Genomic DNA, 22,123 nt, shown 5'->3' with positions numbered 1-22,123 from the left:
GTGAAGTATGTGACGATGCCGAGAAAGTGAAGGGATTTGATGGTAATGTGATTTTGGATTTTCTGGTTCCAGATTTGGCTAGGTATAATTTAGAGAGAGAATAGAAAGGATAGGGAGGGAAAGAAGAGAATATTGATTAAATAAATTAATGATGTTATTAATTGTAAATTAATTTAATAAATTCGTAATTAGTACCTGATTTATGAATTTAAAACTTTACCCCCTTATTTTTTAATTGTATACTTGAGATGAGATATTGGGTTTTGGGTAATTTTCGTATATTTTATTTTGTTGCTGAAGCCTAGTTAAAAATTATACTCCACTTCGCAAAGAGGAAATTATGCCGCACACCAACTTTTCAATAAATTTTTATGATTTACTATTCCACATTTTATTGACCATATATACTTTTTTTATAGAGTAATAATGGAATATGAAAAGTTGTCAAAATAATATACAATTCATCACATAGCAAAGATTACTCCATAAAAAAGACACCCTTAAACTCGCAAACAACAAACACGCCCGTATTACGATCAATCAAAGAATAAAATCCCTGAATTAGTGTTCTTTCACATTCCTATTCAAAAAGAATCATGCTACAAGTACATTGAGTTTGACATTAAGAATCATCCCCAAAACTTTATCTTTCCCAAATCACCCTCTACAGAAATTACCTTTGCCAAATCCCCATTTCGATCTTCTACGGATCTATCGCCGACGATATTTTACACTGTATCACTCATTAAAACCAGTTGACTCTTCAGTTTGCCGTTGATTCGGTACATGTCAAGTGTATAAAGCGCTAGCCTGACGTGTAATACCCTTAACCAGCCTTTCTTCAGTTTTCGTTGTTTCGATACCACTCGAATTTTATGAATGTTCCACCATGGCAGTAGAAAGGACTAAATCTTCACTGGCCTTTGTATGGGTACTTCGAGATGTCGAGGAGACTCTAGTCGTGGTTACGCTGAAACGCCGATTGTCAATGGGTTCCATGCATTTAGGTGCTCCATCCAAGTTCGATGAGACTGTCATGCCAAAAAATGAACTCGTCAACACTCCTCATCGTTGTATTACCCGTTCATCAGGTGAAAGAGCTGTGGACACCAATTCTAAATGTATGGGGATGAAGAACAGATTGGAGGAGTGGGGTAAGAGGTCATTTGAAGATGAAGTTCCAAATTTTACAACAAACCACATGTACTTATTTTTGGTTTGCTTGAACATTGCTTGGCTCAATTTGCTCTATTTCCATTGCACACGATGCAATGTACTAATAAGTTGTTAAGGTGTATGCCAAATATTTTGAAGATATGTAGTATGTAAAATCTCATACGCATGTTGCATGATGCATTATCATATGTCCATTAGGTCTTAGTTGAGATAATTTGTGAATAGATAGATGTAAAATAAGCCAGCACGTTTTATTTTATGATGACCGTCAAAATCTTGATTTTTAACCTCCCTGTAGTTCCATCATGTTTTATCTGAGATGAATGTGAATACATAGGTGTAAAATAGGATATTATATTCAATTTTTATGATGACTATAAAAATGAAGCTTTTCGCAGTATGTAAAATCCAATGTACATGATGACTATAAAAATGATTTTCTGTTCAATATATATAGTGGTTATACAAGTATGATGTGCGTCTCTTTTTGCTAAGTTCTTCATATATTTGATTGTTAAAATCTCAGGAAAAAGGAAGATAACAAGCTCATAATAATTAAAAGAGGCATTGTCGAGCTTCAATTCAATTTTTCAAGAATGATAGAAACAACATTATGGCAGAGTAACGAATTTGGATAAAACTTAGATCAATTTGATTAAATTGACTTTTAACTGAAAATTAGAAATAGGAAAAATCATATTTTTGGATTTGAGCTAATTTAACTAGTTAACAAATTTGTTTAGAAAAGATAAAATAATTTGGCTTATTTAAAATAAATAAATTAAACAATTAGGGAGAGTCGATTTTTCGATTATTGATCTAAAATCGAGAACCGAACCGAATCCATCGATTCTCGATTTAGATACATGTTCGGGTATTTAACTTAAGAAGAACTGCTCGGTTTAGTCGGTTCCGTTCGGGTTCGATCCGAGAGTTTTGTCCAACCCTACCTTCGCAAGATGATTAGTTTACGCTAGAGGTGTCAAGACGAACGGGCTGACCAGACCCGTGAAAATCGGCCCGAATCGACTCGAGACCGCAGACCGACCCGTGACCCGAACGGGCAGTTCACCGGTCAAGGAGGTGTGACCCGTGGGTTTCGCGGGTTGCACCTTCACGGGCCGCGGTTAACCCGCTAGCCCGTGAAAAAAAATTAAAAAATTTTGAAAAAAGGGGGGGAGCCATTCGGCCTGCTAGCAAGCTGGAAGGCAGGTACTCTCTAGCACCTGCCTGCCAGCATGCATGCAGGCTATGCTTGCAACAGGCGTAGCCTGCAAGCTTTGAGCCTCATTATATCTTATTACCAAACCACTTTTTGCCATTTTTTCAACCACACGTGGGCCTCATGTGTCAAGGCCAACTGACATTGTAGTTCACGTGTGAAATTGGCTTTGAATAAACAATTAATCTACATGACTAAAAGACTACAGTAACCCTACAATATTAGGTGTCAACAAAGGGGCTATGCATTGGGGGGTAATTTTGTAAATTAATAATTAAAAGTGGAGGTGGTTTTGGTCCTTACAATTTCCAACGATCATTTCCTCTGCCGGTTTGTACCTGTGTGCAGACATGGGCCTACTTTAGTCAAAAAAGTTGGGTTGAAAAATGAAATTAATGAGATATAATGGGGCGCAAACAGGGGCTAATATTTAATTTTTTTTTTCTAAGGGTAAAATCGGATTTCATCTATAAATTCCAATTAATTGATAATATTTATCTCACTTTCAAAGTTTCAATTGCAGATATCATCATCATCTCTATTATATTTTTTTCTTCTCACTACTAAACTGTTTAATACTACTATATTATGGATTCTCGTGATTTTTCTTCTCAAAATCCTATTTTCAATGATAGTTGCTCTCCAATAAATTTAGAAGAGGATAATGTGGTAGAAGTTGGATAATCTCAAAATTCAAGGAAAAAAAACAAACATTAGAGGTGTGGCAAATTTTTACAGTAAATGAAAAGGATGGAAAAGTAGTATGCAATATCTGCAAAAAAGATTATGTCTGGAGATATGGTCAAGGCACCGACACGCTACAGAGACACAAAGAGAAACATCTAAATGAAACAGGACATTTGGATCCTAGACAAACTCAAATTACTGGTTTTACTAATGCTAGTGGATCAGTTACTTTTACTAATTTTGTTTATTCGCAAGAACGAATGCGAGTTGGGATGTCAGAATTTTTAGCAGCTCGTGAGATGCCCTTCACATTTGCAGAAGATCAGTATTTTGAAGAGTTCCTGCAAAAGTACATTCAACCTTCTTACAGGAGCGTAAGTAGAAATACTGCTCGTTTTGATTCTATGAAATTATTTCATACAATGGCTGAGAATTTAAAAAATGAACTTTAAAAAATTGATGGAATTATGTGTTTCACGTCTGATTGTTGGTCTGGACGAAATCATAATGGTTATGCTTGTGTTACAGCACATTTCATTGATAATAATTGGTTATTACATAAGAGAATTATTGCTTTTCGTTTACTTGAATATCCACATAATGGTGTAAATTTGCGTGAAAATTTATTACAAGTTCTTAATGAATTTGGTGTGTTAAATAAACTATTTAGTGTTACCTTTGATAATGCAAGTGCTAATAATGCATGTATTGAGCTTTTAATTAGAGCGGTTACACCCCCTATATGATTCTAAATTATTTCACATGCGTTGTGTTTGTCATATATATAATTTAGCTGTGCAAGATAGTTTGAAATTAATAATACCACAAATAAGTATAATTAGAGAATCTATTAATTATATTTCTTGTTTAGATTCTAGACAACAAGAATTTGCAAAAAATTGTAAAAATTTTGGATTGAGAAGAAGAAAATTTGTTGATGATGTTCCTAATAGATGGAATTCAACTTTTTTAATGTTAAAATCGTGTGTTGGCTATACTAATGCTATTAATGCATTTTTTAATTCAAAGCAAACTCAATTTTATATAACTAATTCGGACTGGGAAAAAGCATTTAAAATTATGAAATTTTTGAAACCTTTGTATAAGGCAACAAAAGTTAGTTCTAGAGTTTATTATCCAACTAGTAATCTTATACTTTTACAATTAGTAAAAATTGCTGAACAGTTTTCATCATTTAGAGACGATCCATTTTTCTTTCAAATTATTTACTCAATGGAGGAAAAGTTTAAAAAATATTATGAAAGCATGCCACTGATTTTTCCAGTGGCAGCTGTAATGGATCCTCGCATTAAGTTGTTTGGAGTTCATTGTGCTTTAGAATCACTTTCGGAAACATTAGCTTTTAACATGAATATTACAAATCGACAATTGGATATTTTTATTAATGGAATGTATAACAACTATTTTATTAAATATGGTAACAACGAAAATATTTCTTCTTCTACAAACTCTAGTACAACTTCTAAAGGCAAATCTTCTTTTTTCTCCATAATAGCTAAGAAACGTAATGTTCTTAGTTCTTCATCTACAACTTTAACTGCAAATCCAAATACCACACCTGGTGAATTAGAAAGATATTATCAATTTGATCATTATAGTTTAATACCTGAAGATGAAGTGGATAATTTAGATATTTTACGATGGTGGAAATTAAATGAGCGGTCATACCCTGTATTATCTAAAATGGCACGAGATCTACTAACAGTTCCAGTCTCAACAGTGGCATCCGAGTCTATTTTTAGTACAGGTAACAGGGTATTGGACGAAAGAAGATCTAGACTTAAGAAGATATTTTGGAAGCTCTCATATGCGTGAAAGATTGGATATTCGCGGATCAAAGGATGCAAGATAAAATTATTGATGATGTTGCTGAAGACTTCAAAAATCTTGCAATTCCTGAAGATTGATTGGGAAACAAATATATAATTTTTGAACAACTAAATTATAATTAAGTAGGTAAATAATTCATGTAACATTAAATTTGAATTCTATGTAAACATTTCTTGATATAATTATGAATTTATCATTTTGTTCAATTTTTAGTTTACATTTAACAAAAAAATATTTTTTGCTATAAATATGAAAAATTCTATATTTTTATAATTTTATTTATACAATTATACGGGCCAAATCGGAACAAACCGCGACCCGTGACCCGCATGGGCTTGACCCGGATGGGTTAGTGGGCGGGCCTGGGTTGTAGTCCAAAATTGTGGGCCGACCCGAAACCCGTAGCGGGCGGGCTTTTTTTCACGCGGGCCGTTACGGGACTCATATGTTGGCAGGTCGACCCGGCCCGGACAACCCGGATTGACATCTCTACTTTACGCCCCCCTTTAAGTTATGACTCCCACCCACCTCAGCTATTATGTAGCTCCAATGATCGTACTTTTTTCATATTGATGGAATTGCATTCCACATGCACAAAATAGATTATGAACAAAACATTTATGGATGCAATATATCTTTGAAATTACCTCAATTAATTTTCCAGTTGAAACCAAACTTTCGGACAAGCTATAGTAAAGATAGGCTGCAATAAACTTCGACCCATCAACTTCAGAAGCCTGCCAATAGGAAATATAAAGACACTGATTAGTATAAATATGCCTACCCTTACAATCTATAATGAAGAAAATGCCTCGCATAAATTATTAGAACTTACACTGGAAATCACACCAAGAGCAGCTTGCTTAATTTGATCGTCCATGCAATTAAACCCAGTTACTTGTATCTTCAATTCGGCCATACAAGTTTTTTCTAAATTACCCGACTTAAAACGTTCACCATAGTACTTATAAAAATTTCTTATAAGCATTTCATGTATGGGTGAAGAACAAAAGGCATGATTAAGTCTTCTATTTTTCCACAGTATAGCCATCTTCTCTAGAGGAACTTTTTTATATTCATGCAACTGGATCACCACATCAAACAATCTGCTTTCCAAATAGCCCTGGAATAAAGCAAAAATATAAAAAGGAACTTCAACCCAATTACTAATAACAAAAACATAAATATTCATAATTACCTGTGTTGATAAAAAATAAAAAATAAGACATAACAAATGTAGTAAATCATCCCACATCTCATTGGACTTCTCATCGCAGCGCAATAATGTGGCAAATCTTTAACTGCGTCCAAAATACTTTCATACAATACTCTATTTAAAAAAAAAAGATTAGAAAGCATCAAACAAGTGACAAATATATATTCAATTATCAGCAAGATACAAGAAGTATTTACTCAATGTGGAGACAAACCTTATGTACAAAATAACATTTGGCTGAGGTTTTGCATCATGGGTGTACAGAAGATGTAAGATACAATCAATAGCTAGTAGGAGATGAACGTCTGAACAGCAGCTTTTATTTTTTAAAGGTTGAACGCCAACCTTAAGGGCCCCTACTGCCCTGTCCCTAGAGCTTTGTGAGGGAGGTAAATCGCGGGATGTGCCCTAGCAGGCAAGAGAATAAGAACTGTCTGTACACTACAGCTACAAGGGTCCAATTCCATGTCTCAGGAATCCAACCCCCATATTGCGATTGCTAGGAAGGCATGAGATAACCTCACTTCTGTCCTTTGCACCACTGAATTGTTTCCCGGGGCAGCAACTTTTATTTTTTACTTTGATAGTCGTCTGTCCATTAATATATTTTATGTTAACTTAATACCAATGTCAAAATAACGTCCAAATGCAAGTGAGAACCATTAGATGTGGAGCATAGATACAAGAAACCAAAACAAACTAGTTGTATATGTGACTTACCAATGTAGAAATTGCTCTGAATATGCACGCACAAGAATGATTTAGTTGTAGATCATCAGCTCTTAGTTTCCTTCCCTTTTCTATCTGAATTCTGGATTCCTCTAATTCCTTATCTTCCATATCATAAATGGAACACTGTATCTGTGCCACTTTTATATTCTCAAATCCTTAGGCCCTCAAAACTGAACAAATGCAAGCAAAGGAGAAAGTTTTACTTATTGGCTTCTGAATTGAGAACAAAAAATGCAAAGAGAAGAAATTGAGACTGAAACAAAAAAGTCAGTTTATGTATTTTCTGTTGTCACCATTAATGTATACACCAATATCTGTAACAGTGTTTATGTACCAAGCCTTCAAAAATGTATTCACGCTATCATTCTCTAAACAAATAAATAAGAGTATCCCATGTGTAATATATAAAATAAATCCAGAGCCAAAACAGTTTTTTATGTTTATTTTATTTTATTTTATTTTATTTTTGGACAATGGTAGATACAATCATTACTTTTCGTAATCAAATGCTATAAATCCACTTACTGTCAACTAAGGATTTATTCTTATCAAGGTTTTAAATCCACTAATCAGCCTTGAATAATGATATTCATCCATCTAAGTAGCGACAAGACCCTCCTTTAATTATACACTCAATAGCCAATCTAAAGCCGCACAATTAAATATGACATTTAAAAGTGGACTCGCTATCACCTAAAGTGGTGCTGATCCCCACTGATCTTAAGATAGCAATGCTCTATTTTTTTATCGTACATGCAAATCCTTAAGATAATCCATAACTAAGGGCTTGTGTGGATTTTTTATTGTAACTTCCCTGATTGAAGTCAAGGCTAACATTGATTTTTAACTACAAATTCACAACTAAAACCAAGAGAGTTATAAAAATCTTGCTGGAAAATGGACTTATAACTATTGAGAGTTAAATGCAACTGATTAAACACATTGCAAGGAAAATGTATTCATAGAAAGGTGCTTACAGGAAAACTGGAGAGGCGATACCGGAGTCTGAAAGAAAAGAGTTAAACGAGGCGATACCGAGTTAAACGAAGCTTGTCGGACACACCAATGTTACCCTTCAAAAATATAGTTTTGGCCTAAACCTTCAAAGCCCAATAAAATTGTTTCTTATATATGTTTTTTTAGTATGGAAATCCTCAATTGTTTTGGAGGGCAATTGGTCTTTTTTTATCAATGTGCAGATTTTCTTTCCTTTTTGTTTCGGTTGCTGGGGATGGGAGTTCACACAACATTCGACAACATAATATTTGAGGAGATTGAATTTGATTATGCCTTGTTTGATTGAGATTTTAAATGCAATATAGCACATGTTTGGTTGGGATTAAAATCATAATTTAGTAGATTTTGATAAAAATTGATAAAATATGTGGTTGAAAATTTGTGGTTTCCATAAAATACGTTATTAAAATTAATTATTAACTTTAGATTAAAAACTAGGTTTTAATCCCTAATAGGAGCACATTATCTTTTTGCTATTTTGACCAAAATAATTTTCAAAATGAATTTTTGACCATCTCGATTTCAATTATCAAACTGTCTTAAGGGGAATTTACATTGTTGTAGTCCCAAATAAGAAAAGGAGCGTACACCGAGTCCAAACTAAGCAAGGGATATTTATTGTCACAATTTTTTAATTTATCGAGATTACAGAAGTGGTTGCACAATGTTTTTACGTTTGTTTTATTTTAGTCTGGTAGCTCTCTTAAATTCTGTTTGCGTTTCTAACAAAATGTCTTGTGCAATAGACAATAATTTGACGTCATGCAATAGATGATAATTTGAGTGACGTTAATGAAGAAATCTTTCACGTCAGAAAGATCTAATGAAGTTTAATTGAAATGCTGAAGTGAGTCAATTTTAGTAATCACTTTGGAACAAAATTATTAACTTCTATAATCAACTTACTGTGAATTACTATTATACAAAAAAATAAAAAATAAATAAAGAAAATAAATAAATAACTCTGTCTTATATTTGACACAAGCCTAGGGCTTTGATTTTAGTAAAAATCGGATTCTAAGGCTAAAAGTCTTGCATTTGACACATTTTATGACATTCAGATAAATGATTCATATTTCGTGATATCCATTCCACCTTTAAACAAGTAATGTTTTGTCTTATTAGTTTCTATAATAGCATATGATATAATGACTCTTTATAATCACTTTGGGAAGCTTTCGCAACTAGAAGAAGAAATACGAAAGCTGTTTGTCTCCAGAGGAGAACACTTGAATTCCCAAAATTTGATTTTTGAGGTTCACACTTCTCTACTCCTTCCAGTCCTGAATCTATGGGACCAAGAAGATGTTATCTGGGATTTGAAGTTGAAAGACGTCTAATGAACTCTTGATCCTCTCTTGATCTGTGTGATTGGACTACCTGGTGATATTCTTCATCACTTTTGCGAAGACTCTCATTTAATAATCCCTCATGATTTTGCTATCCTTTTAGATGAAGATTAATGCTGTATGGCCAAAACTATTTGATTAATGATCCTTAATATTTGTATACTTTACTTTTGAATTGATAATTATTTTATGTTTATATTCAAATAGAGGAAGTTAACATTCTAAGATTATGTTTTTTGAGTGTATAATTGGTGTCAATATCTTTGATATGGAATAGTTTTCCATAAACACGAAATATGTTCATGTCAACTTTCTGCGCTCCAAAAGTGACACGACCCACACCAAATCACCCTAATGGGCACGACAAGTCTAATGCGTTGATGGTAAATACCAGCTAAGTGCCGAATCCACCATTAAGGCAACCTTGACCTGCTTTGATTGTGACGAAATTTTAAAAAAATTTTGACTGAGTTCATTTAGAAATATAGACTAAAACCACCTGAAAATGGTCAATTCTCTCAAATCTGTACATATAATTTAAAATAGCGTACACTAGCCCCTCGAATATAACTATTCAAAATAAAGTGTACATGAATGATATTTACACTCTAAATGCATGACATTTACAAAAATACAGCGAACCCGTGACATGGATATACTTTTTGACAAGAGACGCATGTATTCCAATATGGGAATTATATAAACCAACAAAACAAGTTATACAGCTAATGATAATGCGTGGATCAACTTGGCAAATCAACAGGCTCCATCGTTGTTAAACTTAGCTACTATCTGATAAGAAAAGGAATGACAAAATATACGAGCTTGTAACTCAGTCAGTGAATATTTCATAAATAAATATTTTTTTTTCTATTTATACAAACTTTCTGAAAATACTTATACCATTAAAAGTTTAACAAAGTGTACAATCTAATAATACTTTTAAGATTAAAACATAATGGAATCATAAAATTATTTATCCTTTATTATAAATAAATCACTGTAAGGTATAACAGATATATAATAAATCTGACATCATACTATGAGTAAAAATATCATTTCACAGTACTATAAGCTGAAATATTTATTTTGTAAATTAAATAAACTAAATTCTGTAATCTGAAAACAGATAAGTTGTATAATACTGAAAAATCACACCAAAAAGCACTCGAAATAACCATAGATCCCAATCAATCTTAAAACCTCGTGCGAGATGATATAATAGATTAGCCTTCAGATGACTAATGGTGGTGCAATTTGAGTTTGTATCGATATTGTGATTGATGAAGTTAAATAGGATCACAAGGGAGTCTGTCAGATGTCAGTATTCAAATTCATTTTCTAGAAGCGGACATGTGTCATCTCTCCCATATAGCATCTGTGTAACAAATAACATGCCTAGATCCATTGGTACTGGAACGATATTGTCCCTAGTTAGTCCGTAGTAAGTATCGATCACTTCTGGCCTGAACATTATCCATTTGTCTCCAATCCATGGCTGGTGCATATGTTCGATCCCAGAATGTCTGACTCTGCGTTAAAGTTGGTGTAGAACTCTTACACCAAGGTAAGATAAACCTTGTAAGGCTCGCCTGCTACTTGTTCCCATCTTGCTAAACGAATCAACTGGGTCATCTCAAACCCTAGAAAGTCTTCCACCACTACCTGTCGTCCTGGACAAAGTTTCCATCTTGACCACATTATCAAATCTAGCCTTGTGCTCAGGGGTTGGAAACTGCCACATACCTCGTCATCAAGTCGAGTGCGAGCTATGTCGGAAGATTTCGTGACCATCCTTATCAAACAGTGTAAAAAAATGAACATTAGTTACTTGCATCGGATATGCCAACCATAATAAAATAATATGAACGTCAATCGACAGGAAAGAGAAGGGTTCGTAGGTAGGGAATGTAAATAGAGCCACAAGCATGAACAAAAACTACATTTAGGCCTTTTGTCAAACACTTAATGTGCAAACCAATGAGTCTAAAGTAAACTTGGAACCTAAACAAGTCTAATCCACGACTTTACAACACATATGGCAAACCCAACATCGACCTAATCCCGTTCTTTATCAAGAACCACAAAAACTCCAACAAATAGCAAGATATGTAGAAAGCTAGCAAAACCATGAAATTCTTCAAAGTATAACAAGTACTTTTGACTTCCTGAAATTTGGGGAATGTTAGTGTGAAATAGTTGCTGAATGATGCTCAAGTTTGTAAAATCTTCAACGCCCACGTGAAATTTGGAAAAAATTGATGAGAGATTGTCTAGAATTTGAAGATAAATTGAGAGGGGGTATCGGTAATGTTTTTCAGTGTGCATGTAATGTGTATCGATGTGGGTTTTAAAACCCACCCCATGGGTCAGCCACACCTTAGTCATATAAGCCCTTGTTAATTATATGGTGGCCTTGCATGCGTAAGGTCACGGGCCGGTTATTAGCAAAGAGGACATTTCTCCTTTGCTGGAATTTGACTATTCAGACCCCTCAATTGTCTCCAAACGTTGATTTTCGACTAAATTATGTCCTAAAGGCCTAAAAAGTGATGGAAAAACATGAAAATTATTTCAAACTCAACCATTCTTTTAAAATCTACCTTTTGGTGTAATTTTCTCCAAATTCTCGTATTTGACCCCCTAAAACACTTTTTTCACTCAAATCACTTGTACATGTTTTGAATGCTCCAAATTCATGCAAAAAACACATATGAAGTGTCTATGAATGCAAGAATGATCCTAAAAACCTAAGTTGTGGATGAAGATACCTAATTCAATAACAAAAACACAAAACATGAAAAATCTTAAACTAATGTATAAAAATTGAATAAATAAAAGTGAAGAAGCCTTCCAACAAGCCTTTTTTTTAGTAGTTTATAGCTCACTTTTCATTTAAGTTTATTTTGAATCCTCAAGTGACAGAATTGTGTTCTCATTGGAGTAATCACCTCCCCAATAAGTTTTCAACTTTTGCCCATTGATATTGAACCTTTGTTGGTGATCTTGAGATATAACCTCAAATGTGCCACACGGATGTACATCTCCATTCGTGAATGGATCCAACTATCTTGATCTTAGCTTGCCTAGAAAGAATTTGAGGCGAGAATTGAGCATCAAAATCCGTTGACCAACCTCGAACCCTTTTTCTTTAATGTGCTTATTGTGCTATCTTTTAGATTTTTCCATATACAATTTTGCATTCTCATAAAGCCCCAAACCTAAATTCATCAAACTCGTTTAATTGAAGGATCATCTTTTTCCCGACCACCTTTATATCCAGGTTTATCATGTGAGTTATCCAATATGCATTATACTCAAGTTCAACTGGTAAGTGACATACCTTTTCGAAATCCAATCAATAAGGAGACATCCCAATAGGTGTTTTAAATGTGTTTCGATAGGCTCAAAGTGCATCATCTAATTTCTTTAACCAATTTGTGCGTTACATATTAACTATAGCTTATAGGATTTTCTTTAACTCCCTGTTGGAGATCTTAACTTGCCCATTAGTCCGTAGACTTATGTCAAATAGATAACTATCACTCTCTAGTGACTGAACAAATTTTCATTATTTGGATCAATATTTTTGTTGTTAATGAATTGAGCTTATTTATTAAATGACAACATTGGAATGTTTTCAAAGAAGAAAGGTTAAATATATGAGCATGTTTTCGAATTGTGATGTAAATATTGATTATTAAAGTTTGATCCATATCTAGTCATTAGTCAAATATGATTGGAGACCAGTTAGATGGTTGTATATACATGTTTAGCCCCTATTTGGTAGAATCATTTGTTATCCCTTAAAATCAACTCGCACATAAGACCATACCAAATTTATCAACATCATTGCTAATACTCCATAGATTAGCCACTATGTTAGGAGAACTCACCGATAAATACAAAATAGGAGCATCTTCCAGGGCATAAAGCCTATTTAGTTTTATTTTATCACTTTCCCATATCAATAGTACTGCTGCAACAGCACAACATTGAGTTCTTGAATACTTTCTTCAAGGTCAATGTTCAACCCTGAAATGGCATGGTAAAAAATGAAATAGGGTTTAACGATTCTTTGAAAATACAAAAAAAAAAAGAAATTGAATACATGCTTAGGCTATGCTTTACTTAAGTTACTTATTCGTGAAACTTGATTTTCAAATTTTTTTTTTTACTAACAAATCTTGTTTTTCTCTAACTCACATTTACAAGTATTAACTTTTAAACACAATCAAACACATAAGCTAGTTGCTTACCGTCTCCATGGCCCGAGTAAACATAGAGGTCATTGATTTTCAAGACTACAATCAGCTAATTATTTAGGAAAAAATATTATAGCTCCCTTCACAGAAAAGTCAAAGAAACTTCAATCCAATTTGGCAAGTCTTTATTTTTCTCATCAAGTATGAGAAACAAAAAATAAGATTACCTTGCAACCATTTCTCACATTTAACCTGTCTACTTCCAACGAAATCATTGTTCGGATTTATTACATAATATAGGTTACGAGGATTTATCGATAGAAATGGTACAGAATTTGTCAAATACTACGCATGGTCTTGACAATACGTGTGAATTGTTGCAAGAATACTTCCAACAGATAGCATACAATAAATCTTTTTTGTTTTTCAATGTCAACAGATTCTCCTATGGAAATAAATGCAGAAAATTATCAATCTTGCTTAAATAACCTTTAATAAAAGTATAAGACTATTTATGATTAACAGGATACAAATTAATCAAAAAAATTATCAATTATATTTATATAAATTACTATAATGAAAAGAAAAGCATCACTTATTAGATTCATTGAGCTGATTTTCAAATATAAAAATTTTAATTATTTATAGAAACTCTAATAAAAGCTTATAAAAATATAGTACAAAATAACAAAAGAAAATACATGAAAGTAATAAATTAAGTGTGTATACATGAACCTCGAATTCTAGGACTAGAATGATGGGATTTCTTTTTATGCAATCAATCTCATCGTTATCACGTGTTTTGAACATAGAACTCAATAGGGATGTAGATACTCCCGACTTTATGCCAATATAACATCGTTTCATCAAAATATACAGTAAATATCTTTCATATACAGATAGGTACTCTTTCCTAAATACAAGGTATTAAGAATTTGGCCACCATCCCAACATGGCATGTTTCCAAACACCAAGCTAAAGAGCTTTCATATCTCTGATATATGAAGACACATTGACATAAAATTTAATTAAATAAAAAAAATCATCATTTTAATGCTAGTAAATTCGTTGTTATAAACCAAGGTTCCTAACGTAATCTACCCCAACATGGCATGTTTTCAGGCACCAAGCCAAAAGACTTCCATATCTCTGATACATGAAGACACATTGACCTAAAACTAATTGAATAAAAAATATTCATAAGTTTAATGCTTGTATATTCGCTGCTATAAATCAATGTTTCTAACATAATTGAGCAAATTCATAGTGAAACCCCAATGTTGGAATTTTTAATGCTTGGAAACATGCCATGTTGGGACAGTGATCAAATTCTAAACACCTTGTATTTATGAAAGAATATATGTCCATAGACGGAAGATATTTACCTCATATTTTGACGAAATGATGTTATGTTGGCATAAAGCTAGGAAAATCTACATCCCTATTGAATTGTGTTCAAAACAAAACCCCAATGTTGGAATTTTTAATGCTTGGAAACATGTCATGTTGGGACAGTGACCAAATTCTAAACACCTTGTATTTATGAAAGAATATATGTCCATAGACGGAAGATATTTACCTTATATTTTGACGAAATGATGTTATGTTGGCATAAAGCTAGGAAAATCTACATCCCTATTGAATTCTGTGTTCAAAACAAAAAACACGTGATAACGATGGGATAGATTGCATGAAAAGAAGTCTCATCTTTCTAATCCTAGATTATAAGGTTCAAGTACATACCTTTAATTTATTACTTTCAAATATTTTCTTTTGTTATTTTCTACTATATTTTTATAAGTTTTTAGAGTTTCTATTTAACCAATAAATTAGAATTTTTATATTTGAAAATCGAATAAATGAATCTAACATGTTATGCTTTTCATTTCATTACAGTAATTTATATAAATATAATCGATAATTTCTTTGATTGATTCATGTCATATTGATCATAAATAATCTTACATTTTTACTATAGATTATTTAAGCAATATTGATAATTTTCTGTAGTTATTTCCATGGGAGAATCTGTCGATATTGGAAAACGAAGATATTTATCGTATACCATCTGTTGAAAGCATTCTTGCAACAATTCACACGCGTTGCCAAGAACAAGTGTAGTTTTCGACAAATTCCGTATCATTTCTATCGATAAATCCTCGCAACCTATATTATTTAATAAATCCTAACAATGACTGCGTTGGAAGTGAACAGGTTAAATTTGAGAAATGGTTGCAAAAAGAGAATTGCAAGGTAATCTAGTTCTTTATTTCTCATACTTGATGAGAAAAACAAAGATTTGCCAAAATTGGATTGAAGTTTCTTCTTCGACTTTTCTATGCATGGTGCGTATAAATATTTTTCCCAAACAACGAGCTAATTGTAACCTTGAAAAATCACGACTTCTGTGTTTGCTCGGTCCATGTAGATGGTAAACAACTAGAATATATTTGATTGTACTTAAAAGTTAACACTTGTGAATGTAGGTTAGAGAAAAGCAAAAGCAAGATTCGTCAATAAAAAAAAGTTACTTTGGAAATCAAGTTTCACAAATAAGTAGTTTAAGTAAAGCATAGTCAGGTATGTATTCTTTTTTTTCCCCTACTTTGTATTTCCAGAGAATCGTTAAACCCAATTTCATTTTTATCTCGTCATTTTATAGTTGAACATTGACCTTGAGGAAAAAATTTAAGAACTCAATGGTTGTACGGCTACAATACTGTTGGGATGCGAAAGTAGTGAACTAAAACTAAATGGGCTTTACACCCCGGAAGGTGCTCCTATTTTATATTCATCAATAAGTTCTCCTAACATAGTGGCTAATCTATGGAGTGTAAGTGGTGGTGTTGATAAATTTGGTATGGCCTTCTGTGTGGATTGGTTTCAAGAGATAACAAATGATTTCTACCAATCAGGGGCTAAAAATTTATATACAGTCATCTAACTGGTCTCCAATCATATTTGGCTAATGACAAGATATGAATCAAACTTGCATGATCAATTATTTACATCACAATTCGAAAACATGCTCATATATTTATCATTTCTTCTTAGAAAACATTCTAAAGTTGTCATTTAATAAACAACAAACTCAATTTATTAATAGCAAAAATATTGATCCAAATAATAAAAACTTGTTCAGTCATTAGAGAGTGATAGTTACATGTCTGACATAAGATATACTTGGAGCATTTGTTTCCTTTAAGCTTTTAATTGAGTTAAATTTACCTTCTACACATTCTTCATGCTTATTGATCAACTTTTCTACCATCTGAATACAGTTTCCACATAAACAAAAAGATGAAAAGACAGGTATTAGTAGATATTTGGAAACTTCTCATTCAAACCTGTGCATCTAATAGATATTTACTGAACATGAAATATATCTAACAAATAACTAACAGGAAAAAATATTAATTATTATTATCCTCTAATGCTAATATCATGTAGATCATGCTTGTTGTCCAACCACAACAATATAGTTCAACGGGATCATCCATCATTAATCTTTTATAAGCATGCCAAAATTTCAAATGTTCTTGAGTAGATGACAATTATATTGGTCAGGCAAAATGAGCAGATGTTGTCTTCTACAGCAAAGTTGTGGATGATGAAGGAAGGGATTCAACCTAACATTTTCTACGGCAAGAAATTGCAGCCCCACGAGGTTTGTTTAATAAATACAGAATCACACTTAGGTTGTGTTTGAATTTGTATGTTGTTTTAAAAATAATGTTTGATTCGGGAATCACATATATATATGAACAAAGACCCGCTGGCGCTAATGTATATAAATTATGACACCACCGAGTTTTTTAAGGCCTTAATTATATAAATCATCGAGAATAATTTGTCCTAAAATTAATTAATACAAAATGGAAAGAAATATCTATATAAGGTAAAGAACCTTAATTCACACTTGTTTTTCATGAATGTTTGGCAACCAAAACAGGAATAAAAACTGGAAAAATATTTAAAGATTAATTGAACAACTTTTCTCTTGCAAAATTATAAGGTCTTATTATTTTTTATTTGGCCGAGATAATGGCTTTTAGCTTACTTAACGTAGATTGAATGTGTTGGCCCCCACCCAAATATAGTGATTAAGCCCCGGTTTGGCCCCCATTTTGTAGAAAATTTAATGGGTGGAATATTGTTTTGTGAAAAATGAGTAGTTGAAAAAGAAGGAAATTTTTTCGCTTTACGTGTAATATTATTTTATGGAAGATTGTGTTGTTAAAAGTAGGAGAGAGAAAAATGAAATGTAATGGAATAGAAATTAATGAAGGCCAACCGGGAGCTAAATTTTTAGTTCTTTTTCTTTTTTCTTTTTCCTTTTTCATATATTTTTTCTATGGAATATAGTGATCAAAACATTGCACCGCATAGCACTGGAGGCAGTCTCGTCCCGCTCCCGCAAATGGTCGATCGGTGGTTAAATGTAAATTCAAAATTATAAGAAAATTTCCTATTCATTTCAAATGCATTCTCTGCAAGTTTCTTAATATTTTTTAATCTCCGAACATCTCAAAATGCAATTGCATAATTCGTGATTCGTGAAGATGAGTTTCGATTCGACTCGCTCCGGAAACTCTGTTTCGAATTCGAAACGGGGCTTCAATTCAATCTCTTCTAATCCTTCTAACAAAACCAGTAGCAGTGGTGCTAAAAGTACGAAGAATGATAAGAAGAAGAAGAATACAACCCAGAAAACCCTAGGCATGGGTTGGGGAGCCAATTCTCGCTCTTCCTCTCGCTCTGCCTTCCGTAATTCCCCCTTCTCCGATTTCTGCAGGTCCCGTCCCTCTTCTCTGTGTGTGTGTGTGTTAGTGCTGAGCAGGTTTTAGAAGTTGCTGTTATAGAAGTTAAGAAAGTAATTTAAGAAGTTGCTCAGCATAATTTTGTTATTCAAATTGTTGACAGCCCTCGAGTTATTAAGATTGCAGAAAAGCATAAACATTAACATCTTAAAGAAGATATATTTTACTTGGCGTTGGTAGAAAAGTACAAGCACGAAGATATCAATCCTTCAATGAAATACGAATAAAGAAAATACCTTTGGATTGAACGAGGTGTGAAAGATAACTTGGGGCGAGTTGTTGGGATTTCTGGGCAGAATCACAACCGCCCCCACTCATTCTCGACAGCCATTCGAAGAGAAGCCCATCGGGAGATCGCCAAATTTATGCCCTCGTGTACCTGAGCAGCTGCCTCCGCCGTGAGCATAGGGGGAAGATTTAGGGTTAATTGGATTTGGAAATTTCAAATTTGGTTTTCAATTTCACAGATGGACGGGAGAAAAGAATGGATGAAAGAAAGACAGATTGGTCTTATTATGGGCTAAAATTGAAATAAATAATTGGGCCAAAAAAATTGCTTTTATAGATTGGATTGGACTAGCCAAGTTAAATTCATTGTCGGTGGGATATTGGCTTAATGAGTGTATTCAATTTGAAATTTTAAGGACTTTTTCGAATTTAAAGTTTAAAGATACTAAATATAAACTTTTTAATACTCTTTAAAAGTATATGTATATTAAATCGAAACTTTTAAAATTCAAATATATTCAATAAAAATATTTTAGAAATTTATATAATTCTTGGGTATTCAAACTGTCAATGACTTTTTAAAATATTTTTTAAAAGTTTCTAGGGTATTAATTTTTATGCAAAAAATACAAAAATAAAATCTCAAAACAAAGTTTCTCCTTAATCCTAAGATTTTGAAAAACTTTCACAAGAAAAAAAATAAAATTAATATGTATTTTTTGTTTCTTTCAATATTTCTCTTTTATTTTCCTTTCGATGGACATTAAAACTATAATTAAAAATTTATATTTTTTTACCGGTTATGTTTGTTTCTATCCCCCCCCCCACTCCGTTTATCTCCATGTTCAATGAAAAAATTAAATTGTAACTAAAAATTCTTATAACTGCTTTTTCATTTATTTATTTATGAAAAGGATATGTTTGTAATTAAATTATGAGATTGTATATAAAAATATTAATTTGTAATAAATTTTAAATATATTAATGGGGGAAGTCCCTCGTTCGGAGTGGGTTCCAACGAGTATCAAGTGTAATAGGAATTTTTTTTTTTTTTTTTTGTGCTATCCCTACTTCCTCCACTTCCCCCTCTAAAAATAAATTAAAAGTTTGTCAAAATTATTATATCACATTTGCAATAACTCTAAAAATTTTTAATTGGCATTCTAGTTATAAAAGACTACTATATTAAAATAAGGAAAAATCGCAGCAGCGGTCCCAAACCTTTTCAATGTTTGTATACTTTATCTTAACCTTCATTTTGTACCAGCAAAGGTCTCTTACCTTTCATAAATATGTAGCTAAAGTCCAGATGGATGGAATCCATCCATTTGATCGTTAGTTGACTAGAAAAGTCAAAATTTGACCAATTTAAAAAGGGTATAGCAGTACTTTTCATTTATCTCATATTAAATAAGTAAAAAAATTAAATTAAAAACCCCAAAAAATAAAATTAAATATATAACCCCACTCCCCTCCACCCATCCCTCTCCCCTATATCAAAATCCCATGAGGCCTTTCTTCTCCAACGACAGCTTTGACAAATCGTCGTACCTCCACCTTCGAAAATATGCTACACCCCCAACACCATCCGCATTTTCAAACCCTAAAAGAAAATGGATAGCAGCAGCAAGCCCTAGCAACTGGAGACAAAAATCTTCTAAAGAAAATATATCATTTAGATATGTGTTGGAATCTTCCCAAAGAAGGTCGGAATAAGAACGCCAAGCAATTAACATGGGTTCTCCTCTTGATAGCCTACAAGGCTGTCGACTGCCTCACTTCCATTGTTGAGGATCTTGTTTTATATAAGAACAGTTCGTAAAATAGGGCAGGCTTGTCTAGTTGCGTTGCCTCAGTCTAGAGATAACACACTCTTAAATATAGGTTTGGTCCCCAAAGGTGTATAAATTTTCAATTTGGTCCTTCACATTTATTTTGTTCCAGATTAGTCACTAAAGTTTGCTAAGTTCCAATTTGGTTAGTCTTTTAGTGAACTTTACGCCAAATCCTACCTATATGTCGTTAGTCATTGTGTACTTAGTGGATGTTAGTTTCATTGCTAAACAATCCTTAATCTCTCTAAAAATGAGATAATGAAATTGTGAAGCTCCTTTTGATCCATGTCAAATATTAAAATTATAATAAGTCATAAAATCAACTGGAAGTGAAATAAATTTTGTCAATTATTGTTATAGCACAAACTAAGGTTAATTAAGCCCCTTTTTGGCTCCCATTAAAATTAGAAAAATTGCAGCAGAGGCTCCAAACCTTTATAACATTAGTAGACCTTCCCTAAATCTTTGTTTCGTTGCAACCGTCACCCCCAAACATTTCGAAACGTTGCAATGGTGACCCTTTTAGATGGTTTCCATCCAATCTCCCGTCAGTTTACCAATGAAATAAAATAAGGGGGGTGTCCTCAATCTAGAATTTGCTGGATTTTAAAACTCTATATAAATTGAAATATCCTCAATTCAGATTTAAATATAATTCATTAAAATATAGGTGTCTCCAATCTAAATTTTTAAAAATACTTATAAATTTAGGTGTCCTCAACATAGATCTTAATAGGTAGTTTTGAAATTTAGATATCCTCAATAACTAGTTGATTTAAAAGATTTCATTAAGCACATAGATTTTGAAGGATTTTGAAGGATTTCAAGGTAAAAATATAAGTACAAAGAATCAATAACAATTTTAACCCAAACATAAAAATTTCACAACATTTCTCACCTCTCTCCATATTTGCTACCCCCCCCCTCTCTCTATCCCCCCCCTCCATTTTCAACAAGATTTTCTTTTTCTTTCTATCTCACATTTTTCTACTGTGAAAAAATCGTGTATGAGAACTTTTCAATTGATGATAATTTATGAAAGATTACTATTTTTTTTGAATATTGGGTGTGATTTTTTATTGAACTTATTTTTTTTTATCAAAGCTATATATTGTTTACTATTTTATAGATGTGCCGGAAGTTATCATGGTAATTTACGATTTTTAATATGCATATTGGAACAACTTCGTCTTTCAAGTTCTGTACCCTATTCCTTTTTCTTGGGAAGAGTTGTGTGTTTTCTATATATACCTGCGAATTCTAGCCAAGACATGTGAGGATGGTATCCCATAATTTTTTCTTTTGTGTCTGCATGGTCAATGAGAGTTCTGGGGGTATGGAATTGATTGCCTTGTGGTCATGTATGTGTACATCTGTGTGTTTGTATCTCACAAGGTTGTGGCCTTTTGAACTAATTCATATTGATTGCGACTTTGATTATTTAACACTACATATTTTTGTCCTCTCCCACTCTCGCATTTTGTTGAATATTGGGCGTATTTTTTATTGAAACTCTGTTATAATATTCAACGTTTAACAAACAATTGAACAAGGATTCAATCATTTTCTGTGATTTATTAACGTGAATATGTGTAAGAATGAGTTGTTAAAGAAGAAGTAAAAATTTGTGGCTTATGTTAAGCATATTTATAAATTTTACCTAGAATTTATAAAATCCATTGAAATCTATAAAATCCATGAAAATCTTTTAAAATCTACAAAATAGAAATCCATTCAAATCTTATGAAATCTATTAAATTCTATCAAATTTCACACAATCCATAA

At 32.7% G+C, this 22,123-nt stretch overlaps 2 protein-coding genes across 2 annotated transcripts in view; both read right to left on the bottom strand.

Moving 5' to 3' along the window:
- Positions 1-5,442: 5,442 nt before the first annotated feature.
- LOC111399861 (separase-like) lies at positions 5,443-18,779 on the bottom strand. The gene is made up of 4 exons (XM_023027355.1): positions 18,512-18,779; positions 5,772-6,059; positions 5,584-5,673; positions 5,443-5,469 (listed from the first exon to the last, which is right to left on the bottom strand). The coding sequence occupies exons 2-4, from the start codon at positions 5,985-5,987 to the stop codon at positions 5,443-5,445; spliced, it is 333 nt and encodes a 110-aa protein (XP_022883123.1). The 5' UTR covers positions 5,988-6,059; positions 18,512-18,779.
- A 1,220-nt stretch (positions 18,780-19,999) lies between these two features.
- LOC111399860 (annexin A3-like) overlaps positions 20,000-22,123 on the bottom strand; it is a 5,902-nt gene continuing 3,778 nt past the window's right edge. The window contains exons 6-7 of the mRNA XM_023027354.1: positions 20,283-20,360; positions 20,000-20,143 (exon numbers count right to left, since the gene is read on the bottom strand). Coding sequence (XP_022883122.1) covers positions 20,000-20,143; positions 20,283-20,360 — 222 coding nt within the window. The remainder of the gene's footprint in view (positions 20,144-20,282; positions 20,361-22,123) is intronic.

Source organism: Olea europaea, chromosome 9 (assembly GCF_002742605.1).
Source record: "Olea europaea var. sylvestris chromosome 9, O_europaea_v1, whole genome shotgun sequence".
In the NCBI taxonomy this organism is placed as follows: Eukaryota; Viridiplantae; Streptophyta; class Magnoliopsida; order Lamiales; family Oleaceae; genus Olea; species Olea europaea.
The sequence above is the reverse complement of the archived record's forward strand: the minus strand, read 5'-3'. Positions and strand labels throughout refer to the sequence as shown.

What these genes read in the sequence shown, in the direction of transcription:
- LOC111399861 (XM_023027355.1), bottom strand. Translation starts at nt 5,987, where the DNA reads ATGGCTATACTGTGGAAAAATAGAAGACTTAATCATGCCTTTTGTTCT. An exon ending in CTCTTGGTGTGATTTCCAGT is followed by an intron (nt 5,674 to 5,771) that starts GTAAGTTCTAAT and finishes TCCTATTGGCAG; the next exon opens with GCTTCTGAAGTTGATGGGTC. An exon ending in CAACTGGAAAATTAATTGAG is followed by an intron (nt 5,470 to 5,583) that starts GTAATTTCAAAG and finishes GCTACATAATAG; the next exon opens with CTGAGGTGGGTGGGAGTCAT.